Raw genomic sequence first — 21,118 nt, 5'->3', positions numbered from 1 at the left:
CCCCCCCCCCCCCATTTTTTTCCATTACCAAAACTTTTGAGTTTCCCTAAGAAACATTGCATTTGTTTGCAAAACTATTGCGTTCTCTTGCAAAAGTTTTTCCGGGGTAAAGTTTTGACATAGGCCTAATATTTTTTGCATGGTTTCCAGTAAAATGGATAAAATAATCCCATAAATTAAACAAGGGAATCTGAGCCATATCAAGGGATCAGTTGGTCAGAGACTTTGGTATTGGCTTTTTTAACTTGGCACTAAGCAACTAGATACTGCCTAGGAACACTTTAACAACCACTTAGAACACATTAAAAACCAAACAAAACAATGTCCTGGCAACAATCTAGAACACCTTAGAGTTGTGGCAGCGAATTCAGAAAATCATAAAAAAAGTTATATTATTGAAAAAGTAATTATAAATTGCTTTCTTTGTGTAGACTATTGTCTGCTATCTTGCCCTTCCTAAGGGCAACCTTTGACCCCAGAGAGGTGACTAAAGGAAGTGTGTGTGTGTATGTGTTTGTGTACACATGTGCTCCCGCTGAGTGTCTGAATATGAATGGATGTCAATCATACACCATGTCAGACTGTCGCCTGTCCTTTCCCGAGGAAACCAGAGTGCTGGACTGGTGCAGATAAGCAGATCTGTAATTGTGTGTCTTATCCTGCTGTGTGAATGTACTTTGAAGGAAATTAGTTGTTTATAATATGAGACTATCTATTTTTCTTATGAAAGATCTCTGTATGGAGTTAAAGAGACAGATGAATGCAGGGCGATATTTTGGTGGTTTTGCCACCAAAAAAATGTGTGTTTTGTGACTTTTAGTCTATTTCTGTCCATATATGCTATATTGATAACTCATGTTGGACTACACAGTTTTGCTAAACACAAAAGCTCTCTAGATTAAACATGTCTTTCCCCATGTTCATTTTAATTTTAGTTTAACTTTTAGACATTTTGTTATGTGCTTTTGTCATTTTTATTTAATTGTTTTGTAAGTATTACTTTTTCTGTTTAACTTATTTTGATTCGTTTTAAACCATATTTATACTGTGCATTCATACAGTTTCTATACAGTTTAATTCGGCTATATTGAATTCATCTTCCTTCATACTTAATATTGACTAATCCCTGCAGTAACTTTCGTAGAACTTTTTCAACTTGCAGTGTCATTCTTTTGGTAAAATCCGTAAAAAGAAGGACTTTGTCTCTTTATTGTTCTATTCTATGTTGGGTGTTGTTCTATGGCAGGTGAAACAGACAGTTAAGATCTCTGTTTCAGCGCTGAGGGAGGACAGATGAGCGTGACATAACACAATAGTGGACATGGACAAACACACATACACACAGACACTCCCCCATACCAGAACAGCTGTGTGAAGGAGTGGTCCCTGCTTCTCACAGAGAGAGAGATAGAGCGAGAAAGAGAGCGAGGGAGGGACTGAACTGAGGAAAACATTCTTGAGAACTCCACATGGTAAAGTTCAGAAACAGAGAAGAGTGGAAGAACAGAAAGAGACACTCAGCCAGGGGAGAGCAGCAGAGAAGGAAGAATACCCCCGGGTGTGCATAGCTCAAGTGCATAGCTCTTGTGTTAGTTTGCCTCTTAGTCCTGTGCGAGACATAGCCTGGTTTTTTATTCTGTGACTGACGTTGATTTGAGGATTTAGCTCTTGGTCCTTCTGGAGTGAGGGCGCTGTGGATCATGCAGGGCAGGGCTGGACGAGCCGCCCGTAAGGATGCAGTATGTGAAACACCTCAGCATGGCAGGAGTCTGGGGGAGATGGACATTGAGGGGGAAACAGCAGCGCCCGTAGGGGTAAGTCTCTTATGTGACCATTTAAAGCACAAAGAACAAGATCTAGTACATCTGGCTTACAGCTATGCTGATGTACTATACAGGTGAGCGTGATTTCACCAAGTACAACATGTTCCTGGATCAACATCCTTGTTGATCCTGGAACAACATTCCAATCAACTAACCAATCAGAATAGAGATATAACTTTTCAGGAAATATCTGTTTTAGGCTTACAATCAGGGTTAGGTGCTTCTACACTCTTGTTAATCAGCTGTCATTTCCCACTGATTTTAGGAATAAATTATGGGTAGGGTTAGGTTTAGGGGTAGGGATTGGGTTAAGTCTATATTTTTGGACATTAATGTTGATCCAGGATCATCAAAAGATGTTGATCCAGGAACATGTCTTACTTGGCAAAATCACGGCGACCGTACTATACAATATTAGTATACTATATGAATCTATACTATGCTATATAATCTTCTACGAATCCAACAGTAGTTTCAGCTCACAGTTAACCTAAAAAACAATACATTATGTTTTAAAAATGGAAAATTAATTGGCACTGTAACGTTATTTTTATTATTTTCAATTAAGCACATTTTCCCTTCAAATTCTCATTACTGTAAAACAGATTGTATAATGACTAAATGCTTTTGCTCACATTTATTTTACAGTTGGTTAGTATTTCCCATAATTCTGAAAGGGAAATAAAAAACCAACAAATACTGTAAACAATACAGTAAATTTGTAGGAACAATAAAATAAATTTGGTGTAGAAACCATTTTCACTCAGAAATTGCTAGTAAATTTCACAGTTACAAAAAATAAAACGTGAAATACTGAAGTAAACTATTTTCTTGTAGTATTTTCTTAAAAATAAAATGTAAAAAGTATTACAATAATCTTACTTTTATTTTCAACTTCGAAAAATATTTTTTACAGTGTACACAGAAAAAAGTTTGGTCACTCAGAAATTGCTGAATTTCACAATTACAAAGAAAAACAGCAAGTAAAACACTGAATTAAATATAATTTTTTTGAAGTAGAAAGACTGACTTTTTCTTGTAATCTTGTTTTCTTTGTTTTATTTAAAACTTTTGCTTTATTTTCAAACATCTTGTACAGTCATCTTTGCATACTTAACAATTTAAATAATCATTTATGAATAAATAATAATAATCAATAAAGAATAATTGATTTTCTGCAGCATGATGGGGATTTGTGTGGGGAAATGAGCTTAATTATCATTAAAATAAAGTTATGATTAAAATGAAGTTATAAAACATAAATATATAAAAAAGCTTAACATTCTTAATGCATTTTGTATTATTTATTTGTTGATATTTAGGGTAAAATATAATCCAGACAGGTTTTATGATTCACCAAATAAGTGAAAACTAATTTGCTGTGTGAGTTTATACATATGTACAGTGTATGTGTGAGAGTGTTGATGTACTGTATGTGTGTGTTTAGAGCTGTTGCACCTGTGTTGGTCCGTAGTGAAGCTCAGATTCACTTCAAAAGCTCAGTTTCGTTTCAAAAACCTTCCTGATTTATTGAATTATAGAATGAAATTGTGTGTGTTTGTCTGTGTGTGTACAATAGTGTGTGTCCATGTGTCTGTGGCAAATCGGAGCAAGAGTAGAAGGATTTACAACACAGTTAAACAGCAAGGGCCGTCTGCTCCTACCTTAAGATCCTCACTCGGCCTGAAGGGAGGGAGACAGTTTAATGAGATTCCCTTTCCCCTCCTCTTTCTTTGCAGTTCAAGCTTGACATTTGACACAACACATTTCTGCAGTCCTGCACACATAAACGTGTGTGTGTGTGTGCAAATGAGTGTGTGTGCCAGACGTTTGTCAGGATGTTCTTCAAAAAGAAGCATCAGCGTCTTCCAAATGCTGCACATACATGTGTGTGTGTGTGTGTGTGCGCGTGTGTGTGTGTGTGAGTGTTTAAATGACTGTGCCTAGCCTTGGCAAGTTCCTAATTAGTCTCATATTGTATTCATTAGTAGGTGTTTGTGTTGGCTAATGTTGAGTGACCTATGGGAATTGCGGTTCAGTCTAGTGGCTGGCATTCAGGCTGGCACGTTGGCTGCTTGTGTTGCCAAAATATTGATTTTGTAAAATCCATGCAAAGTGTAAGACTAGAACCCTTCTGAATGAAGGGAGTCCCCGTCAATGTACGCAATAAGTGGATTATGGCCAAGAAATTCTCCACACACACACACACACACACACACACACATGAACACACTGGTTTAAACCCCACAGGGTTTTTATAAAGACTTAATGGAGATCTGTTACACTACTTTTAACATCTCTTAAAATAAAATATACATAAAAATATAAAAACAGATTCACCTGAGAGTTGCTAACATATGGTAAGAGTATAAGTGGTATTAAATGATGTGCAATAGGTCAGATACATTTGTCTTGGATGAATTCAATGAGAAATGTCAGTTCAAACGGAAATCTCTGACTTCTAACTGCACACATTAAAGGAGTAGTTCACCCAAATGTTTGTTCTTCATCGGACAAATTTGTAGAAATGGAGTATTACATCACTTGCTCACCACTGGATCTTCTGCAGTAAATGGGTGCTGTCAGAATGAGAGTTCAAACAGCTGATAAAAACATCACAGTAATCCAAAAGTAATCGACACGACTCCAGTCCAATGAATTTATTGTGAAATGAAAAGCTGTGTGTTTGTAGAAGGTTTTTAGCATCAAACTGTTGTTTTCAGGTAAAATACGAGAGAATCAGGAGAGACATGTGCACAGATCAAGCTCTGTTTACACGCCAATATTGTGATGTTTTTATCAACTGTTTGGACTCTCATTCTGACGGCACCCATTCACTGCAGAGGATCCATTGGTGAGCAAGTAAATATGAATTTCTCCAAATCTGTTGAAGAAACAAACTCATCTACATCTTAAATGAAGATCAGTAAATTTTCAGCTAATTTTCATTTTTAGGTGAAATAGTCCTTGCATATCTAGATAAATCAGAGTACAGTTTGTGACTGTTGTCTTTTCTGAAACTTTTCTGAAACTTGAGATTTCGTCAGATTGCTCAGTAGGAGAAACAATTGAGATATCACAAGAACAGCTGATGATTGCGTTACCATATTATTCTGGAGTTTGATGCTTGAATGCTTGACATTTTTTTTACAGTTTTTTTTCTGATTCTGACTGTCATTTCATTGTGCACTGGCACATTTTGTCATGTTTTCAGTGCATTGTTTGCACATGAATATATTAAGCCAGAGATTGACATCATTATATTTACAAAAACATATTGTAAATCAAAGGCATATTGTGTTTAATAAGTGCTCACTTGCACATTTCAGAGATGGTTGTGGCAAACAGCTTTATGAAAGTGTGTGTCTGTCTGTGCGTGTTAGACAGGAAATATTTCTCCCCAGAGGTTACCATCTTTTCCATGATATCTTGGCCTGCCGCTCAGTGCTGTGTGTCCCCATAAAGCAATGATGTCACAATGGACATTGTAACAGAGACCTTTTTGCCTTTCTTTATTGGGTGATGTAGGCTTGTTGGTGCTGACCATAGCCAATCATAGCGTGGATTATGGGAAGCAGAGTGAAGTGCCTGGTACAGTTCAACACAATACTCATTCACAACTCTCTTATGCCTTCACTTCTATCTCACTCACTAACAAACAGAACAGAGTAGCTGGGCACAAAGACATTTGTGTTTGTCTTTGGCTCCTGTAAAATATATTGTATTTTAAAATGTTGTACCACATTTATTCAGTATATGAATAAAGGATAATATGTTAAAGATAATGCAGAGGATTTTACCTGACAAATGATATAATGATTTTCCTTGATCCTTTGAGATACCAAAGGTCATTGTACGTTGAATTGATACTATAACATTCAGATCTCCAACGTTTTTCACAGTCCCTAAAAACTAAGATAGATAAATGGCCTAGTCTGAACTTTCTGACATCAGAGTACAATGACTGGCCACATTTAGACATCAGCAACATCACTAGGGCTGCACGATAAATCGCATGCGATATTTAACGCGCAGCTTGTCAGTAAAGCCGGTTCTGTAATCAGCGGGCTTTCACATGAAGCAGCATTTACTACACAGAGCCGTTGTTCACTGACAAGCTGCGCAAAACATGCGCGAAATATGATCGTGGTTTGTCAGTGAACAACGCCTCTGTGTAGTAAATGCTGCTCCATGTGAAAGCCCGCACATGATTGAGATTTACCGCTGATTACAGAACCGGCTTTACTGACAAGATGCGCGTTAAATATCGTGCAGCCCTAAACATCACAATGAGGTAATAAGGAGAAATAAAGTAGATATACTATTCTTAATAGCAAAAGAACTAGGAGTAAAATGAGGGAAAGTTTCTTTCTGTGCAAATCAATGATACACAGTGGACTTCTGAATATGACAACATGGCAGAAGTAGTATGTCTGAAACATTTTTCATAAACATATTCACACTACATGTATATAGAACATATTGTTTAACAGTTGCAAAGTACATATAAAACCATATGTAGCGCCTACTAGTTTCGGATGCACCTTCTCTGGGTTTGGATTTTAATCTGTTGATCATTTTTTCAAATTTTCCTTCGATTAAGGAGAAGCGCTTTTGAGACATTGCCTCCCTTGCCTCCTCAAAGAAAGCACCGCTAGTGTAAATCCTCTTTAAAAAACATTCTTACATTTTACTTATGATTTACACAGTAAATTAAAAGTGTACCTCAGGGGAAAAAATATTGAGTATATGATGCCCTTAATGTCCTGACTGAATTCATAACAATGCTTTTGATAACACACCAGAGGATCTTCAGTCACTTAACAAAAGCAAAAGCAAAGCCTTCCATGAGCTTTTCTAACTGATGGTCATTTATTTGAATTCCTGATTTTATTTTGTTTATTTGAAATCCTGAACATTTGATTTGTTCTTCTTGTTTACTTCTGTTGAACTTGTGTGTGTGTGTGTGTGTGTGTGTGTGTGTGTTTGTCTCCAGGTAAAACCAAAAGTGATCGAGCCGTTGGACTATGAGAGCGTACTTGTCCAGAGGAAAACTCAAATACTAAGTGATGTCCTCAGAGACATGCTGCAGTTTCCTATTGATGACTTTCAGGTAAGAACGTCTGTTTATCTGTACACATCCAGCTCTCAGACCATCTGCTCTCCCCTCAGTATCCATTCCTTCATTGTTCTGTCATCTATTTTTCCCTGCTGGAGGCTCATGTACACTTTCAGTTCTGTCAGTATTTTTTGTTCTCTACTTATCTGAATTCATGCTGCGATTTCCTCTGAAATGTTATTTTTCAGCGTAATTCTGAGAGCTGAGTAACCTGTGCAAATGTTAATTTTCGCTGTCTCTCAGTGGTGTGTCTTGAGTTTGCTTCCTCCTTCGGCTCACTAGTCATACATCACTTTTCTTTCTGTGTTCACAAGAGCCTGCTTTTCCATCAATCACAACCATTATACAACCCTCAAATAACATTACAGTAACATTGTCTCAGGGGATTTCTCAAGCTGCTTCTCTGAATGGAACCATCTACTTATTTTCCTTTAGAAATGGGTGTGTATGCAAGAGATCATTGTTATGGGCCTTGGTATATGAGGAACAAAAAAACAGTGTTCTGCAAGCAACACACACACACACACACATACACACACACACACACACACACACACACACACACACACACACACACACAGGTTCTCATACAACGCTTCAGCAGTGTATAAAGTCATGCCCAGTCCAGTCGAGGCTAGTAAACTGACTTCAGAGCATAACGCCTCAGACTGTTTAGGGATGAGTTCACCAAGATTATTTTGGTGCAACAGCATAGTTTGCTTATTTAAGATTTTACAAGCGCACAAGCTGGTTAAAGTGAGTGCAGCGTTTCATGTAAAACCCAGGGCTAAACAGCGATGGCCATTTAGCTTCATGTTTCACATCAGGTGTGCTGGAGTATGAATGCAGACTGAGACGACTCCTAGAAAGGCATATCTGAACCTCTGTATAATGATAAAGCCAGAGACATGACCATTAACCCCTACTGTATATGCTAGTTGTTAGTTTGGTTCAAACCATAAATTTTGATATAATATTAATCAAAAATATTCATACAAAGTAAAAGGATTAATTATTATAAAGGCCATACTTAATCAATATATTCTTTAGACATAAGCCAAAATGTTACTTAATGTGGGTCAATATAATACTTTTTTTTTTTTACAATTTAATTTCACCATTAAAAAAAGCTAAATTAACTATAATGTTAATGTAGAATTTTCACTTAAAATACTTTTTGTTTATCAATGTTTAAATTCGTTTACTAACTAAAAATAAATATAACTTCGAAAGACCTTAATGTTTATTGTGATTTTTAGTTATGTACTCAAAGAAATACCAGAAATAAAACACACAATAATTTCTGCAGTAAAGCTAGCCTGCACATCATCACTCTGGTGTCAAGCGAAAATACTATTTAATTCAAATGGATTCTTTACATTTTTATGGAGTGTCATTTGCGTTTACAGAAAATGAACGAAACTGGAAACTATGATTTCCAATTAGACCAATACAAAATTAAATGACATTGTCGTTTCACTTTTTTCAGTGTTTCCAAATCCTCCTTGTAACCCATTGTTTAGATAAAAACACATTGGAAGCCTCTCTTTTGTTTATAGTCCAATATGATAAGTTTTATTGCTACAAAAAATGTCAAGATTTGATGACAGTTTGATGACAGTTCTTTTTTATGCATGTTCATGTGCTCGTCTTTGTCTAGTTTCTGAAAAATTTCTACATGTATCTGTGTAGATCTCCACTTTGAAGCGTCAGGGCAGAACTCTGTACTCTTCAGTACCAGATGGGGCGGAAAAGAGAGCCAGCAGCCTGCTTGTCCAGGAGGTAAGACCTCAACATATACTCATGGATCAGAGCGAAAAGAGTTCATGAATTGCACTCACTGATAGTGTTGTTTATTTGCACATGTTGTCTGTATTGTGTTAGCATACTGGGCGCCGCGGACATACGCCGAACGGCGCCGCCGGTGTGCCTACACTTTAAAGACATGGCGCGACGCGATGCTGCGCTTCTCGTCCGGTGCGCGACCACCTGAAACACTGTTTTTTTCACCTCCATGCCCAAACGTCTTTGTTTGAGCTTCCGAAAGCGGATGATGTCAGAAAACAGTGGCCCAATTTGCTATTGTGTGCTGCGCATTTTACTGAGGACAGCTTCCACAACACCAGGGAGTAAAGTGCCGGATTCGCCCAAAAGTTTTTGTTGAAAGACGGAGCAAGGGGCGTGGCAGTAATGAAACACTGTCTAAGCTGTTCGCCGATCACAACGCACTGGGACAGCTAACCAATCACAACACATTTTGTTTTTCGGAAGGTGGACCTTCATCACAGCCAGAACTAATCGAGCCGTTTGTGCCAGCCTGGGGAGAAAGGTATTTTAATAATGTAAATTATGTGAAAAATAATGCGTTTTTCGAACCACCAAGCATGAGAGCATGTTCTAGTACACCCCAAAACAAAATCAAGACTTTGTAAAAGAGCATAATAGGACCCCTTTAAAGGAATTATGCAAATCAGGTTGCAAACACACCCAGTCATTTTGGTGCTTGGTCTAATGCTATTTGCATGCTGCTACAGTATTTGCATTCCACAATTTAAAGGATCTGAGAGGATGCAGTGGAATACCACAATCTGACACACTTTACTGAGACTGTACTGCATCACCCAATCACTGCAGTCCAAGCACCTGAATCATCTCTTAAAAATGCACTCGACCGCGTATCTGGAAATATGATTGGAAACGGTTCACTTCTCAAGCATTTGATCATCATTTGATGAATTACTGCTGTTAGATCAGAAAATGCAGGAAAATATCTTGCTTTCTACAGGTGGTAATAGTGCAAAGGTATTTGTGTTTGTGCAAATAGCGCTGAATTTTGTAAACAAGGTGCAATCTAAGCCTAATATTAAGCATTATTTACATTAAAATGAGACGTGGTTGTTCTTATAAGAATAATATGACTTCATTTAACCCTATAAAGCCTATATTATAATATTTGATATGCAAATTTTTAAGGCCTTTGAATTATCATCTCTTTAACATCTCTTTCAGAAATGTCCACCTTCAGGATGTGATACACAAGTCTTTTTTTTGCCATGAAATTTTTGCTTATTTTTATAAAGTAAATATAAGAATAATTTTTTATTGTTAGTAATATTTCAAGATGAATGCTTTCTGCACTGAAGCAACTTAGGTGTTTTATGTGCCATAAAAGCCTGCTGTATCATATATAATACTCAACAACAACAAAAAATCTAGTTTTTACTAGGGTTTCAGTGCATTTAGTTCCTGATTAAACAGGATTGCGATTTAAGCCCTCAAATACACGAATAAACAAACGTTTTACAACAGACTTTCATTGATCATATTTGAAGAAATAAGACCTTAGATGCAACTAAAGAAATGTATAGAACAAACAGGAATTGTCAACAGGTCAAAACAGGTTCCTATAAGTTCCTCATTTATGCTATTTCTACAATAACTCTACTGTATGTGCATTTGTGTTAGAATAAACCATACGTGTGTGTGAGGTCTAGGTCAGGCTAGGGTTGTGTGGATATCACGTTGGCATTGGCCGTCGTCAGCAGAGAGCGTAAAATGATACTTCCTCCCGCTAAAGAGCTCAATGACATCATCAAGGACAGCTGGGCAAGAGCCAGGCAGTTTTCCAGCTTTTCACAAATCAAAACATCTGCCTGGACCATAAGTCGTGTGCACAGAACAACACGCATTCTGAAGGATTGTTCTGTTAAACTTGCAAAAAACTTTGTCTGACATAAAATATGTTCAGTTGAATCGCTGAGTAAACATTTGTCATGCTCTTATTTCAGAGCCAGTGTCATTTTGTTTTAAAAGAGTTGTAATTAAATCTGATCCACAAGGGAATGCAAACAAGATGAGCTGCCCAAGAACTTTTATTTATTTTCAGTTTTTTTTTGTAACGTCATAAGTCATCAGTGTTGATGGCTTAGTTGTCTAAATGCTTTTTGTTTTAGTATTGGAAAAAAAATCTTTAAAATAACAAATGTTTAGTCAAGCATCAGTATTACTATTGTTCATGTTTAGGGGTAGTCTGTTTATTAAACATACCCTCCATTACCCTTTGTACTGTGGACATAAATGAGACCTCAGATTTGCCTAACTCGAGATAAAATGGGCAAAAGCATCCTACACTGAAAAAAAAATCATAAGTTGAGAAAACTCAAAATATATTATTTTACTGTATTTCTATTTGACCACAAAGGAAAAATCAAAGTAACAGATGGAGTACAGAGATGGTTAGTTCAGAATAAACACTTGAATGCTTAGTTCAGAATGGTCTTAAATCTACTTTGTCAACTCATCTACTCTCTCGCTCCCTTCCTCTTTCTCTCCATTAATTGGATTTAAAATAAGAGTGAGAAAGCCATTTTGGGTTTTAGAGGCTTTTAGTTTCATCTTATCCCTTTAAGAACTGCTGAGGACTGAATGCTTGCCTTGCCAACAAAGCAAATAGAATTGAATCTGCTTTAATGTAATGCCCAGAGGATATATTAGTGTCTGTTTGTGGTGCAGTGTGGTGACAGCTTTAACAGTGATTAGCACAGGGATACAGCCAGTGCCAGAGGACATTATTTTTTTAAAAGCTGTTGCCACAGATTGCTTTGCAAAACATGATACTTATTAGATTACTGGAAGTGTATTAGCCTTTTTGGGATTTGGGGTCCTTGTTTGTGTGTGTGCATGCTGGCATATGTGTTTGACATATGACAGTAGAGAGAAGACAGACATGTTTGATTTTTTTTTCTTTTACAGTGCATCAAGACCTACAACTCTGACTGGCATGTGGTGAACTACAAGCATGAAGATTATTCTGGAGACTTCCGACATCTTGCAAAGTAAGGACCACAAGACTGCTAAAAGTGATCGAAATAAAGAGAAAAGCGATGGAAAGAGGCAAAGATAGCTATTTGAAGTTATTTTAAGTCCAACTGTTCTTTGTACATCACAAGTGGTTGACCGATATGTTGGCCAATATTTTTGAATTTTTGTCATCGGCCGTTTTTCTGTTTGGCCTACAAATATCGGAAGCGGGCTTTTCATTTGACAGCTCCAGGTTTTTTTTTGGTTTTTTTTGGCTAGGGTTATTTATTTGGACAGTGCCAATAAATTATTAAACAGAAATGTTAAATAGAGAAAGTAAATGGAAAGTATTTTTTAAAGCCTTTCCCTTTCTATTATTTGTAATACTTTCTCATACCTTCAACATTTAACAAATACACATTAATATAATTTTAACAAGTCTTTGAATATGTAATAAATATTTAAAATGAATTATTTAATTTAGTGTGATATCATAGAAGTAGCGGTTGACTGGCCTATTGTGAAGTAGCTAAATAGGCCAATATTTGACATTTTAAAATTATTAGTGCTAATTTTTCTGTTTAGCCGTTAATTTTGGGAAGCAGGACATTTTATTTTGACAGCTCTGAGAATCATTTAATACAATTTAATTTTTTATATATATATATATATATATATATATACATTTTATTTTAGTTTTATTTTCTACTTAGAAAGCAGCTGCCTATGTAGGTAGTCGACAGCAAGGCAGCTCACTAGGTATTGCGTGTGTGAAAGAGAGAGATGCTATTTTAATCACTAATTTTATCAGTGTCCTCGTCCTGTCCTGCCCCAGTGTTGACAGCAAGGTCTCGTCTAGAGCTAAATCGGGAAATGCTCCTTTCTTCACACAATAACAACCCATCAGCAGCCCTTTTCCTATTTCCTCCTCTCTTTTGCTTTCTCTTCCTCTCGCTTTTGCCATTCAGCACATAAATACTCTACCTGTTTTAGGACAGGGCAGCAACCCAGACAAGTGTCTTTTGTCCACTGATGTCACTTCCTATCTCAACTAACTGATGGGAGCAATTCTGTCTTAGCGGTCAATAACTGGCAAATCACACTGTGGAGATCAGGAGACAGCCAGAGTCTGGCATTTGCTAAAGGTCGGAGAGGAAGCAGGAGGGATGATGGTGATGGTGATGGAGGAGACAGAGATAATTTGTGCTGTGTACGTGAAGCTTCATTGTCATCGTCATCATGAGCAGCATTACGATCCGCCCACCTCTCATGATAGTTCCACTAATGCAGTTTCCTTGAACACACATACAGTAATCAAACACTCGCACACGCACGTGTGCACACTCATTTGTGTTTTGCATCAGCTGTGTGAGTGATAAGAGCAACGGTGTCCTTGAGTAATACTTGCTGAACCTTTTTGTTAGACATGAATTGTTAGACAGTATGTGCTACAAACATGAATGATAATTTAGCTTGTTGAGATATTTTTTGCCTAAAAACCACATAGCCACGCACTAAAAACCACTCAGAACACCTTAGAAAATGCTAGCAACACTCTGGCAACCACCCTCAGTACTCTAGCATTGTGACGTTGACTTTTGCACAGGCAAAAAATGTAAAAGTCTATCTGTCTTATGTTTGTTTTTTGTTTTTTATAGTAAAGTTCCTCGGCCCGAGAAACTAGCTAGTCATGTATTTGAGGTGGACGAGGATGCAGATAAGGAGGAGGTAAGGGGCGTTTGCCCATGATTCCTAACACCCTACTTCATCAGCCTATTACAACACATGATTTTTCTTGCTCCCCTTCTCTCTGTTCTCACTGGCTGATTAGCAGAATAAATAAATAATAAGGAGCTTACAGCTTATTAGTAATGCATTTGTGCCGAGCCTCTGGGACTACATTAGCCTTAGAGAAAGAGCAGATGCAGGACTCGCCTGTCTCTGGGCTATCTGATTCCCTGATTGGGTTTCACCTACATTTCCCAGAATTCCAGCTCCATGTCTGCCGTTCTGTCTGAGCGCTCACTCAGAGATGGAGTTTGTTTGTACAGTTTGAAGGCTGTTCCCTGTAGGGATGAGGGAGAACATGAATAATTGAGGGGGTCAGGTGAAAATGGACTTCATGTTGAAACAAGGAGGAGGGCGTCCAGAGGCTCTAATGTGGGAAACTGCGTTAGATATCAATGTGTTTTTGTTCAGGCTTGAAGAGACAGATGAAGTCACAGTGTGTGGGTGTATGATTGCACCTATGTGTTCTTATGTGTGCGTGTCATGTTCCTCTCTGGTTCCTAAAGGATGCCGCCTCATTGGGCTCTCAAAGAGGGGGCGTGTCCAAACACGGCTGGCTGTATAAAGCAAACATGAACAGTGCCATCAGTGTTACAATGAGGGTGAGTTAGCCATTACACAATCCCTTTTTTGATTTAATGATGATAAATTTGTGATTAAGATAATCACTATGTTCGGAGTAAAATACTAGCATACTGAATAGTACAATGTTTATAATGTATACTTAAAAAAATACAAAACACAACACATTATGCAAAGATAAACATCTCAAAAAGGAGTAGACTATTTTGTTGCCACCACAATGCATGAATGAATGAGATTATCTCATCATTTACTCACCTCTCAAAGTTGAAACACACACACACAGACACAGACACACACACACACACACACACACACACAAATTAGACAAAGTTAATTCATATGACCCCAGTTGATGAAACTGTCTTCTGATGTGAAACAACGTGTTTGAAAAAAAAATACTACTATTTTAAACTTTTTAAGCTATAAAGCATCACTGATTTAATTCATTAAATGGATAGTTTACCCAAAAATGTCAATTCTGCCATAATTTACTCAGCCTCAAGTTGTTCCAAACCTGTATGAGTTTCTTTCTTCTGTTGAACACACAATACAAAAGATGTTTTGAAGAATGCTGACAGTAGCCATTGCCTTCCATAATATGGAAAAAATGCTGTCTGTCAACTCTTTGGATACCAACATTCTTAAAAATATATACTTTTTTGTTCAACAGAAGAAAGAAACTCATACAGGTTTGAAACTGAGGGTGAGTAAATGACAGACTTGTCATTTTTGGATGAACTATCCCTTTAAAAAGGGTTAGTTCACCCAAAAATCGAATTGATGTGTTTTTGTAAGAAAAATAACCATATTTAAAACGTAATAATCACTTTAATCTAGCTTGCGCTCCCTGTTGTAAACGGAAGCAGTTCTGGGAGAATGACGTATGAGGTCGGCTTTGACGTTGGTTTTCACGATGCTCACCGGCGCATGCGCAACGCTGAACTCATACGTCATCAGCCCGAAGCTGCTTCCATGTACATCATTTTTGGGTGAACTAACCCTTTAAGTGGCATTTAGTTATCTCATTTTTATTCAAATAATAGGTTGAAATGGTTGAATATGGTTAATATTGCTTCCAGTTCATTTGTCACACTAGAAGGTTCAAGTAGAGTGCATTGCATTGTGGGATATAGTATTCCAAGTAGTGCACTCTGGTTGCATACTGCACGTTCATGCATACAGGAGATTTTCATATCTTACATGGTATGTATACTGCACATAGCCATAGAATCAAGTGTTGATGTCATTGACATGACACGGGGTGCAGTTCCTGCATAGCTTTGTGTTCAGCTGGCTGTTTTCAGTCATGGACAGAGCAGAGCAAACTCTGACCCTTAGTCCTGCTCTCAGAAGCAGATTTGTGCTCACAATGCCATAGAGAGGAAGTGGGGCCTTACCAACTTCAAGTTCTCACTAATCCATTTTCCCATGGTCCCATTCCACTAGATGTTATTTTTAGAACAGTCACTAGTTTAACAACTAAACATAGAGTGTTTACATCTGCTATTTTCATGTAATGATCTTTGCGTTCTCTCTTTCTTTCCCTTTAGTCTTTTAAGAGAAGGTATTTCCATTTGACCCAGCTGGGAGATGGATCATACAACTTGAACTTCTACAAAGATGAGAAAATATCTAAGGAACCCAAGGGAACTATCTTCTTGGACTCCTGCATGGGTGTCATCCAGGTAACTACCAGTGTAAGAAGTCCATGACATGTTTAAAAATGCAATTCATACATGTATTGGCTCAATATAAAAAATTTTGCCCACCAAATTAAGTCATTTGGTGCAATCAACCTGCATTAAAAAAACATGAAATATTCCAGCAGACCCCTCATAATATCTGTGTCATATCTGTGTCAAAGTCTTAAAATAGATAATTTGACCTTTTTATGACAAAGTTTGTTCAGGTTCTAAAATGTTATGTGGTACAACTCACAATAAACCTATAATAATAATAAATATTTCTAAATAATATTAAATAAAATATCTGTAAAACCTTTTTTTTTGAAAATAATTATAATCAGATGTGCACAAATTTATTCAGTGTGTAACAAAAATGTTATTTATGTTTATCAGTCTGTTTACTTGTATTGTAACCTATTCTACTGTAATTGACTGTAATTTTTGCTTTTTTTTTTTAACTGAGGGATCGAACCAAGTTAGCATTATACTCTGTGGTAATCAACATTGCTCCACAAATTTTATCGATGGAGCTGAACTTGTATTGAACCCAGAACATTCCTTTAAAGTTCATAAGGGCGCCAGAAGAATAAATGCTTTGTTTTGTGTATTTACTGCAGCACAAAGCAGTTTATAGAAGGAGTTCTGATCTCTAATAACATCCTCACGAGTCCCTTCCTTTGTCTCGACCAAGAGGGGATATCAGTGTTTGGATAACCAGTTCCTCAGATGAGGCTACTCAGAGTTGCAAAGAAAGAGAAAAAGAGAAAAACGGGCGAGAGGCACAGAGGAAAAGATGAGGTCCAGCCTAATTCACGCATGATTTCTCCCAGGATCAATTATTTCCATTTTCTCCTGTGGTGTGCTCAGTGTGTGCGCAAATGTGATCACATTCCTTGATTCACCAGGCCTCCTGAAAGAATAGAGTACTCCTTTGGTATGCGCAACCTGTTTTGTCTGTTTTCAACATCTGTTTTTTTACATTTTGTCTGTTTTCCACATTTCAGACAAAAGAGAAATAGTAAAAGTTATTTCTAGATCCAAAACCTAAATATTTCAACAGGTGCACATGCAAAGCAGCCAGATATTCCTCAGCAGTCGTCTGGGAATAAATGGCTTTCAGCTCCTGCTGCAGGATGGATATATTTTCCAGAGTCATTTCTGGTGTAAATTCATCATAAATTCATCAAGTCTAAAATCATTCCAAAGTCTTAGGTGCTCTTACATTCTCATAGGAAAGAAAAGTAAAAAACATTTTTATAAATAGTAGGAACTCTTATGTCTCAATTGTTCTTTTAGACAGCAGTGAGCTTAAATGGAGATCAAGTGAAGATTTAACTTCTCACAATCTATTGTTTCTCAGATTTTTCTTCCAGAAATACTAATACTCCAGTGAGTTTCATAAGAGATCTAACAATGTCTAAAAATATTCTCATCAAATTATTACAAGGCTAAATGATATGAGCTGTGCTATTGAGTGCCAGTGGCATGATTAGAAATGTCACTCTTTCTCTGTTGTGTCTGTGTGCAGAACAGTAAGGTGCGTCGTTTCGCATTTGAGCTGAAGATGCAGGATAAAAGCACTTATCTTCTGGCTGCAGACGGTGAAGGAGAGATGGATGACTGGATTAACACCCTCAACAAGATCCTCCACAGCAGCTTTGAGCTCGCCATGCAGGAGAGGAGGAATGGAGAACTGCACGATGGTGTGTGTTTGGGCCAGTAAGAGTGTGTGCAGTTCACAGATGTGTGTGTATTGATGTCATGTATGTTCACTGACATGCTTTGATACATTACTATATGATAATAAAAGATTGTTGACACAGTTTGAGTACGCAGACATGTAATTACAGAGTCAGCTGGTGTAGTCGTGTCTCATACATGTGTATGTGTTCTATGAAGAGACCACCCACACTTTTAATGTCTTTTAATAGATAGATCCATATAGCCAACACTCCAGAACTGACGCACACATAGCCATACACAAACAGTAACACTTAACACCTCTTAAACCCTTCGAAATTTCACACAGGAGAAGAGGTTGGGAGTCTTTATTTACATTTGATGAGTTTCAAAGGAGACGGCACATTCCTTTCTTCTCACCTCGTATAAAACAATAAACACCTGTCGGCCAATCAGAGTGCAGAACCAAATATAACTAATCACTAGTGGAGCTTGCTAAGGCGAGCATGGCTGTTGCTATTAGTCATACTTAGGGTTTGGGATCTGAACAAACTTCTGACCCTAAGAATTAAACTTTGGCGCCTAACTCGTCTCACAATGTTTGGTCTACGGACATGAAAGATACCTCAAAACATGCTGAGGAGATGTGTGCTGTTACAATAGACAGATTAATACAATAAAATGAGCAAAGAATCCTTTCGATTTGCCTTTAGGGAGGACTCCAAATCATATTTAGGGGCTGGAATATCTTGGGAAAGAAAGCAACAACCCAGAACACCCTAGAAACTACATATTGAACATATTAACATGTTTAAAACCACTCAGAGCACCTAAGAAGCTACATAGCAATTCCCTAGTGACCACCCACAACACCCTAGCAACTCTCCACACCTTAGAAACCACTAGCATCGTCCTAGCAACCAATCACAATACCCTGGCAATCCCTAGGACCTAAACACAAACTCTAGGAACCCCCTAGCAGCCACTAACAATATCCTAGAAACAAAATGTTTACATTTTTAAAACCACATTGTGTAGCAACACCCTGGCAACCATCCATAATACCCTAGCAACCACCCATAACACTTTAGGGACCCCCTAAAGCCACCCACAGCACCCTAGAAACCCATACCAGATATATTCATGTTTAAAGCCACTCTGAATACTTTAGAAACGGCATAGTTTGCATCCAAACACTCTAGGAACTCACTTGCAACCACCCATAAAACCACATATGTCATATAAATATATTTAAAAAAAAATTGGAATACCTAAGAAACTTCAAAGTAATGCCCTAGTAACCACCCAAAACACTCTAGTTACCACATATACAGCTATGAATGTTTAAAACCGCTCAAAACACCTTAGAAACTGTATTGCTGTAAACTCTAGGAAACTCCTACATCCACTCACTTTTTAATCACAAAAATGTAGTTTGGCAGCTTTAATATTTGAGCAGCCACATTTTTGTGTTTGTTGTTATGATTTGACAGTTATCTGACAGTTTTCCTAGTCACTACATGTTGATTTATATACATTAAGACTAATGGCTGTGTTTGCTGGTTTTGAGAGTTTCAGTACAGCAAGTGTGTTTTCTCTCACACAGACGATGAGCTGGGCAAGACAGACATCTCACCGGGGAATTTTCAGGACAGTTTCCAGGTATTGTGAACAAATAGACACACATATAGACACATGATCTCCTGATTAGCTGATTATACAAACAATCATCTACAGTTTCACAGGGTGTGTGTGTGTGTGTGTGTATGTGTGTGTGTGTGTGTGTGTGTGTGCGTGAGTGAGTCCGTGCGTGCGTGTGTGCGTGTGTGTGTGAAGGTGAATACTGGTTTTCGCCTTCTGTGTCTTGACTGTAGCATGATCTCAATGCTGGCGTCCTCGTTGTCTGCCCTTTCTCTACACATCCACAGTTTTTCCACACACTCCTAGTCCTCTCGTCTGATGTTTTCCAACCATTCCACAATGAACCACCCATACTTTTGGAACATAGACACACACACACATCTCATCTCTATCTCGCTCTTTATTCTCCTGTCTGCCATCTCTCTCCTCCCTAGAATCAATCGTCTAGGCGCCTCTTCTCTCTAAAGTTAGAATATTTTCTCACACATCCCTTGATATCTCACTTTAATGATCTTGAATACTTTATAGCGTTTCTTTTGTTTTGTTTTGCAGTAAAATATCTAAACATTCATAAAATGTGATGCATTTACTTCAGAAGTAACACTGTGTAAAAAGAGACAATTAATAATTGTGTAATTGCAAATTAAGTTACAAATGCACAAAGAGTATTTCTTGTCTTCCTTCTGTTTAATAATTGCTAATTGAAAAATTTAAAAAAAATTTCTTAGTTTAATCTTAAATCGAACTAATTTTAGGTTTAAAAACAGACTGTCAATAGGGTAGGAAATGTATTTTTCAGATATATTCTCTGAAAAAAATAGTTCTGTTATCTTGTTATTTTATCTCTCATGTACATTAATCTTGTTTTAAGTATTTTTACGTATTCCACTGGAAGCCAAGACAAAATAATAATTAAGAAAATGATTTTTGTAATGCAATATGCTGGAGCAGGAAACACAATCAGCTGTGGTAATTAGCAATTGGCTTCCTGTTTTTGCTTTTCAGAGTGCAAGAGACATTGAGTCCAAGATGAGGAGTGAAACTCGTCTGAAACTCTTCACTCTGGACCCTGACACACAGGTGAGCCACAGCTCCAATAATAAATAATCCATTAAATCACAGGGTGAGCTGCTGGTTTTACGCTGTGTGTGTATGTTTTGGCCTGTAGAAACTCGATTTGTCTGGCATTGAACCTGACGTGAAGCAGTTTGAGGAGAAGTTTGGGAAGAGAGTTTTGGTGAGCTGCAATGATCTGTCCTTCAACCTTCAGAGCTGTGTAGCAGAGAATGAGGAGGGTCCTACTACTAACGTAAGCTTCACACACACAATCACAATGGTTCTGTGGTTAGAAAGCTCTTTTCTTTTGCTGAGTATTACTGTATCTGATGAAGGATATGTTGTGGCAGCCAGCCAAACTCCATGGGAAAGTGAGAATTTTGTGTATATCGATAGTCAGCCCTGTATATGATTACATAAAGGTAAATGTGTAATTATTTCAATGTTAAAACACTTTCTCCTGTTCCAGTTTAATGTGCACACACACTTACAACACTTCTCAATAAGCTACAAGTTCAAATACTGTGCCTCTGTGGTGCTTGCAAACATTCCTCTGTTTGTTGAAGTGGTCCAACGTGTCAACATGTAGCTCAACCCACACTTCTGGTACAGATTAGGTGCAGCTTTACGGTTTTTCTTCAGGTGGAGCCCTTCTTCGTGGTGCTTTCACTGTTTGACGTGCAGAACAGCCGAAAAATATCTGCAGATTTTCATGTGGATCTAAACCACCCACTGGTCCAATCCATGATCCCACCTCCCAGCATGCAGATAAACGGAGGGATGGACACACCTCACCAAGAAACGCTGCTTAGTGAACTGCCAGAGGGGATGCTGCAGTACCCCAAAAAAGTAAGAGGACCGACTAATCCATTTTCAGAGGCAGTTGGATGGATGGATATATACAGGTGCATCTCAATAAATTAGAATGTCATGGAAAAGTT

The 21,118-nt window shown here is 37.7% G+C and overlaps 1 protein-coding gene across 1 annotated transcript in view; it reads left to right on the top strand.

The window, feature by feature from the left end:
• The window catches only part of LOC107660078 (dedicator of cytokinesis protein 9-like), an 86,564-nt gene that overhangs the window by 32,359 nt on the left and 33,087 nt on the right, over positions 1–21,118 (top strand). The window contains exons 2-12 of the mRNA XM_016449294.1: positions 6,820–6,936; positions 8,635–8,724; positions 11,695–11,777; positions 13,401–13,470; positions 14,037–14,132; positions 15,666–15,800; positions 17,329–17,503; positions 19,087–19,142; positions 20,127–20,201; positions 20,290–20,430; positions 20,820–21,026. Coding sequence (XP_016304780.1) covers positions 6,820–6,936; positions 8,635–8,724; positions 11,695–11,777; positions 13,401–13,470; positions 14,037–14,132; positions 15,666–15,800; positions 17,329–17,503; positions 19,087–19,142; positions 20,127–20,201; positions 20,290–20,430; positions 20,820–21,026 — 1,245 coding nt within the window. The remainder of the gene's footprint in view (positions 1–6,819; positions 6,937–8,634; positions 8,725–11,694; positions 11,778–13,400; positions 13,471–14,036; positions 14,133–15,665; positions 15,801–17,328; positions 17,504–19,086; positions 19,143–20,126; positions 20,202–20,289; positions 20,431–20,819; positions 21,027–21,118) is intronic.

This window comes from Sinocyclocheilus anshuiensis, unplaced genomic scaffold, assembly GCF_001515605.1.
Source record: "Sinocyclocheilus anshuiensis isolate Anshui unplaced genomic scaffold, SAMN03320099.WGS_v1.1 scaffold55, whole genome shotgun sequence".
Taxonomy (NCBI): domain Eukaryota; kingdom Metazoa; phylum Chordata; class Actinopteri; order Cypriniformes; family Cyprinidae; genus Sinocyclocheilus; species Sinocyclocheilus anshuiensis.
This window is presented reverse-complemented; position numbering and strand designations above follow the sequence as displayed.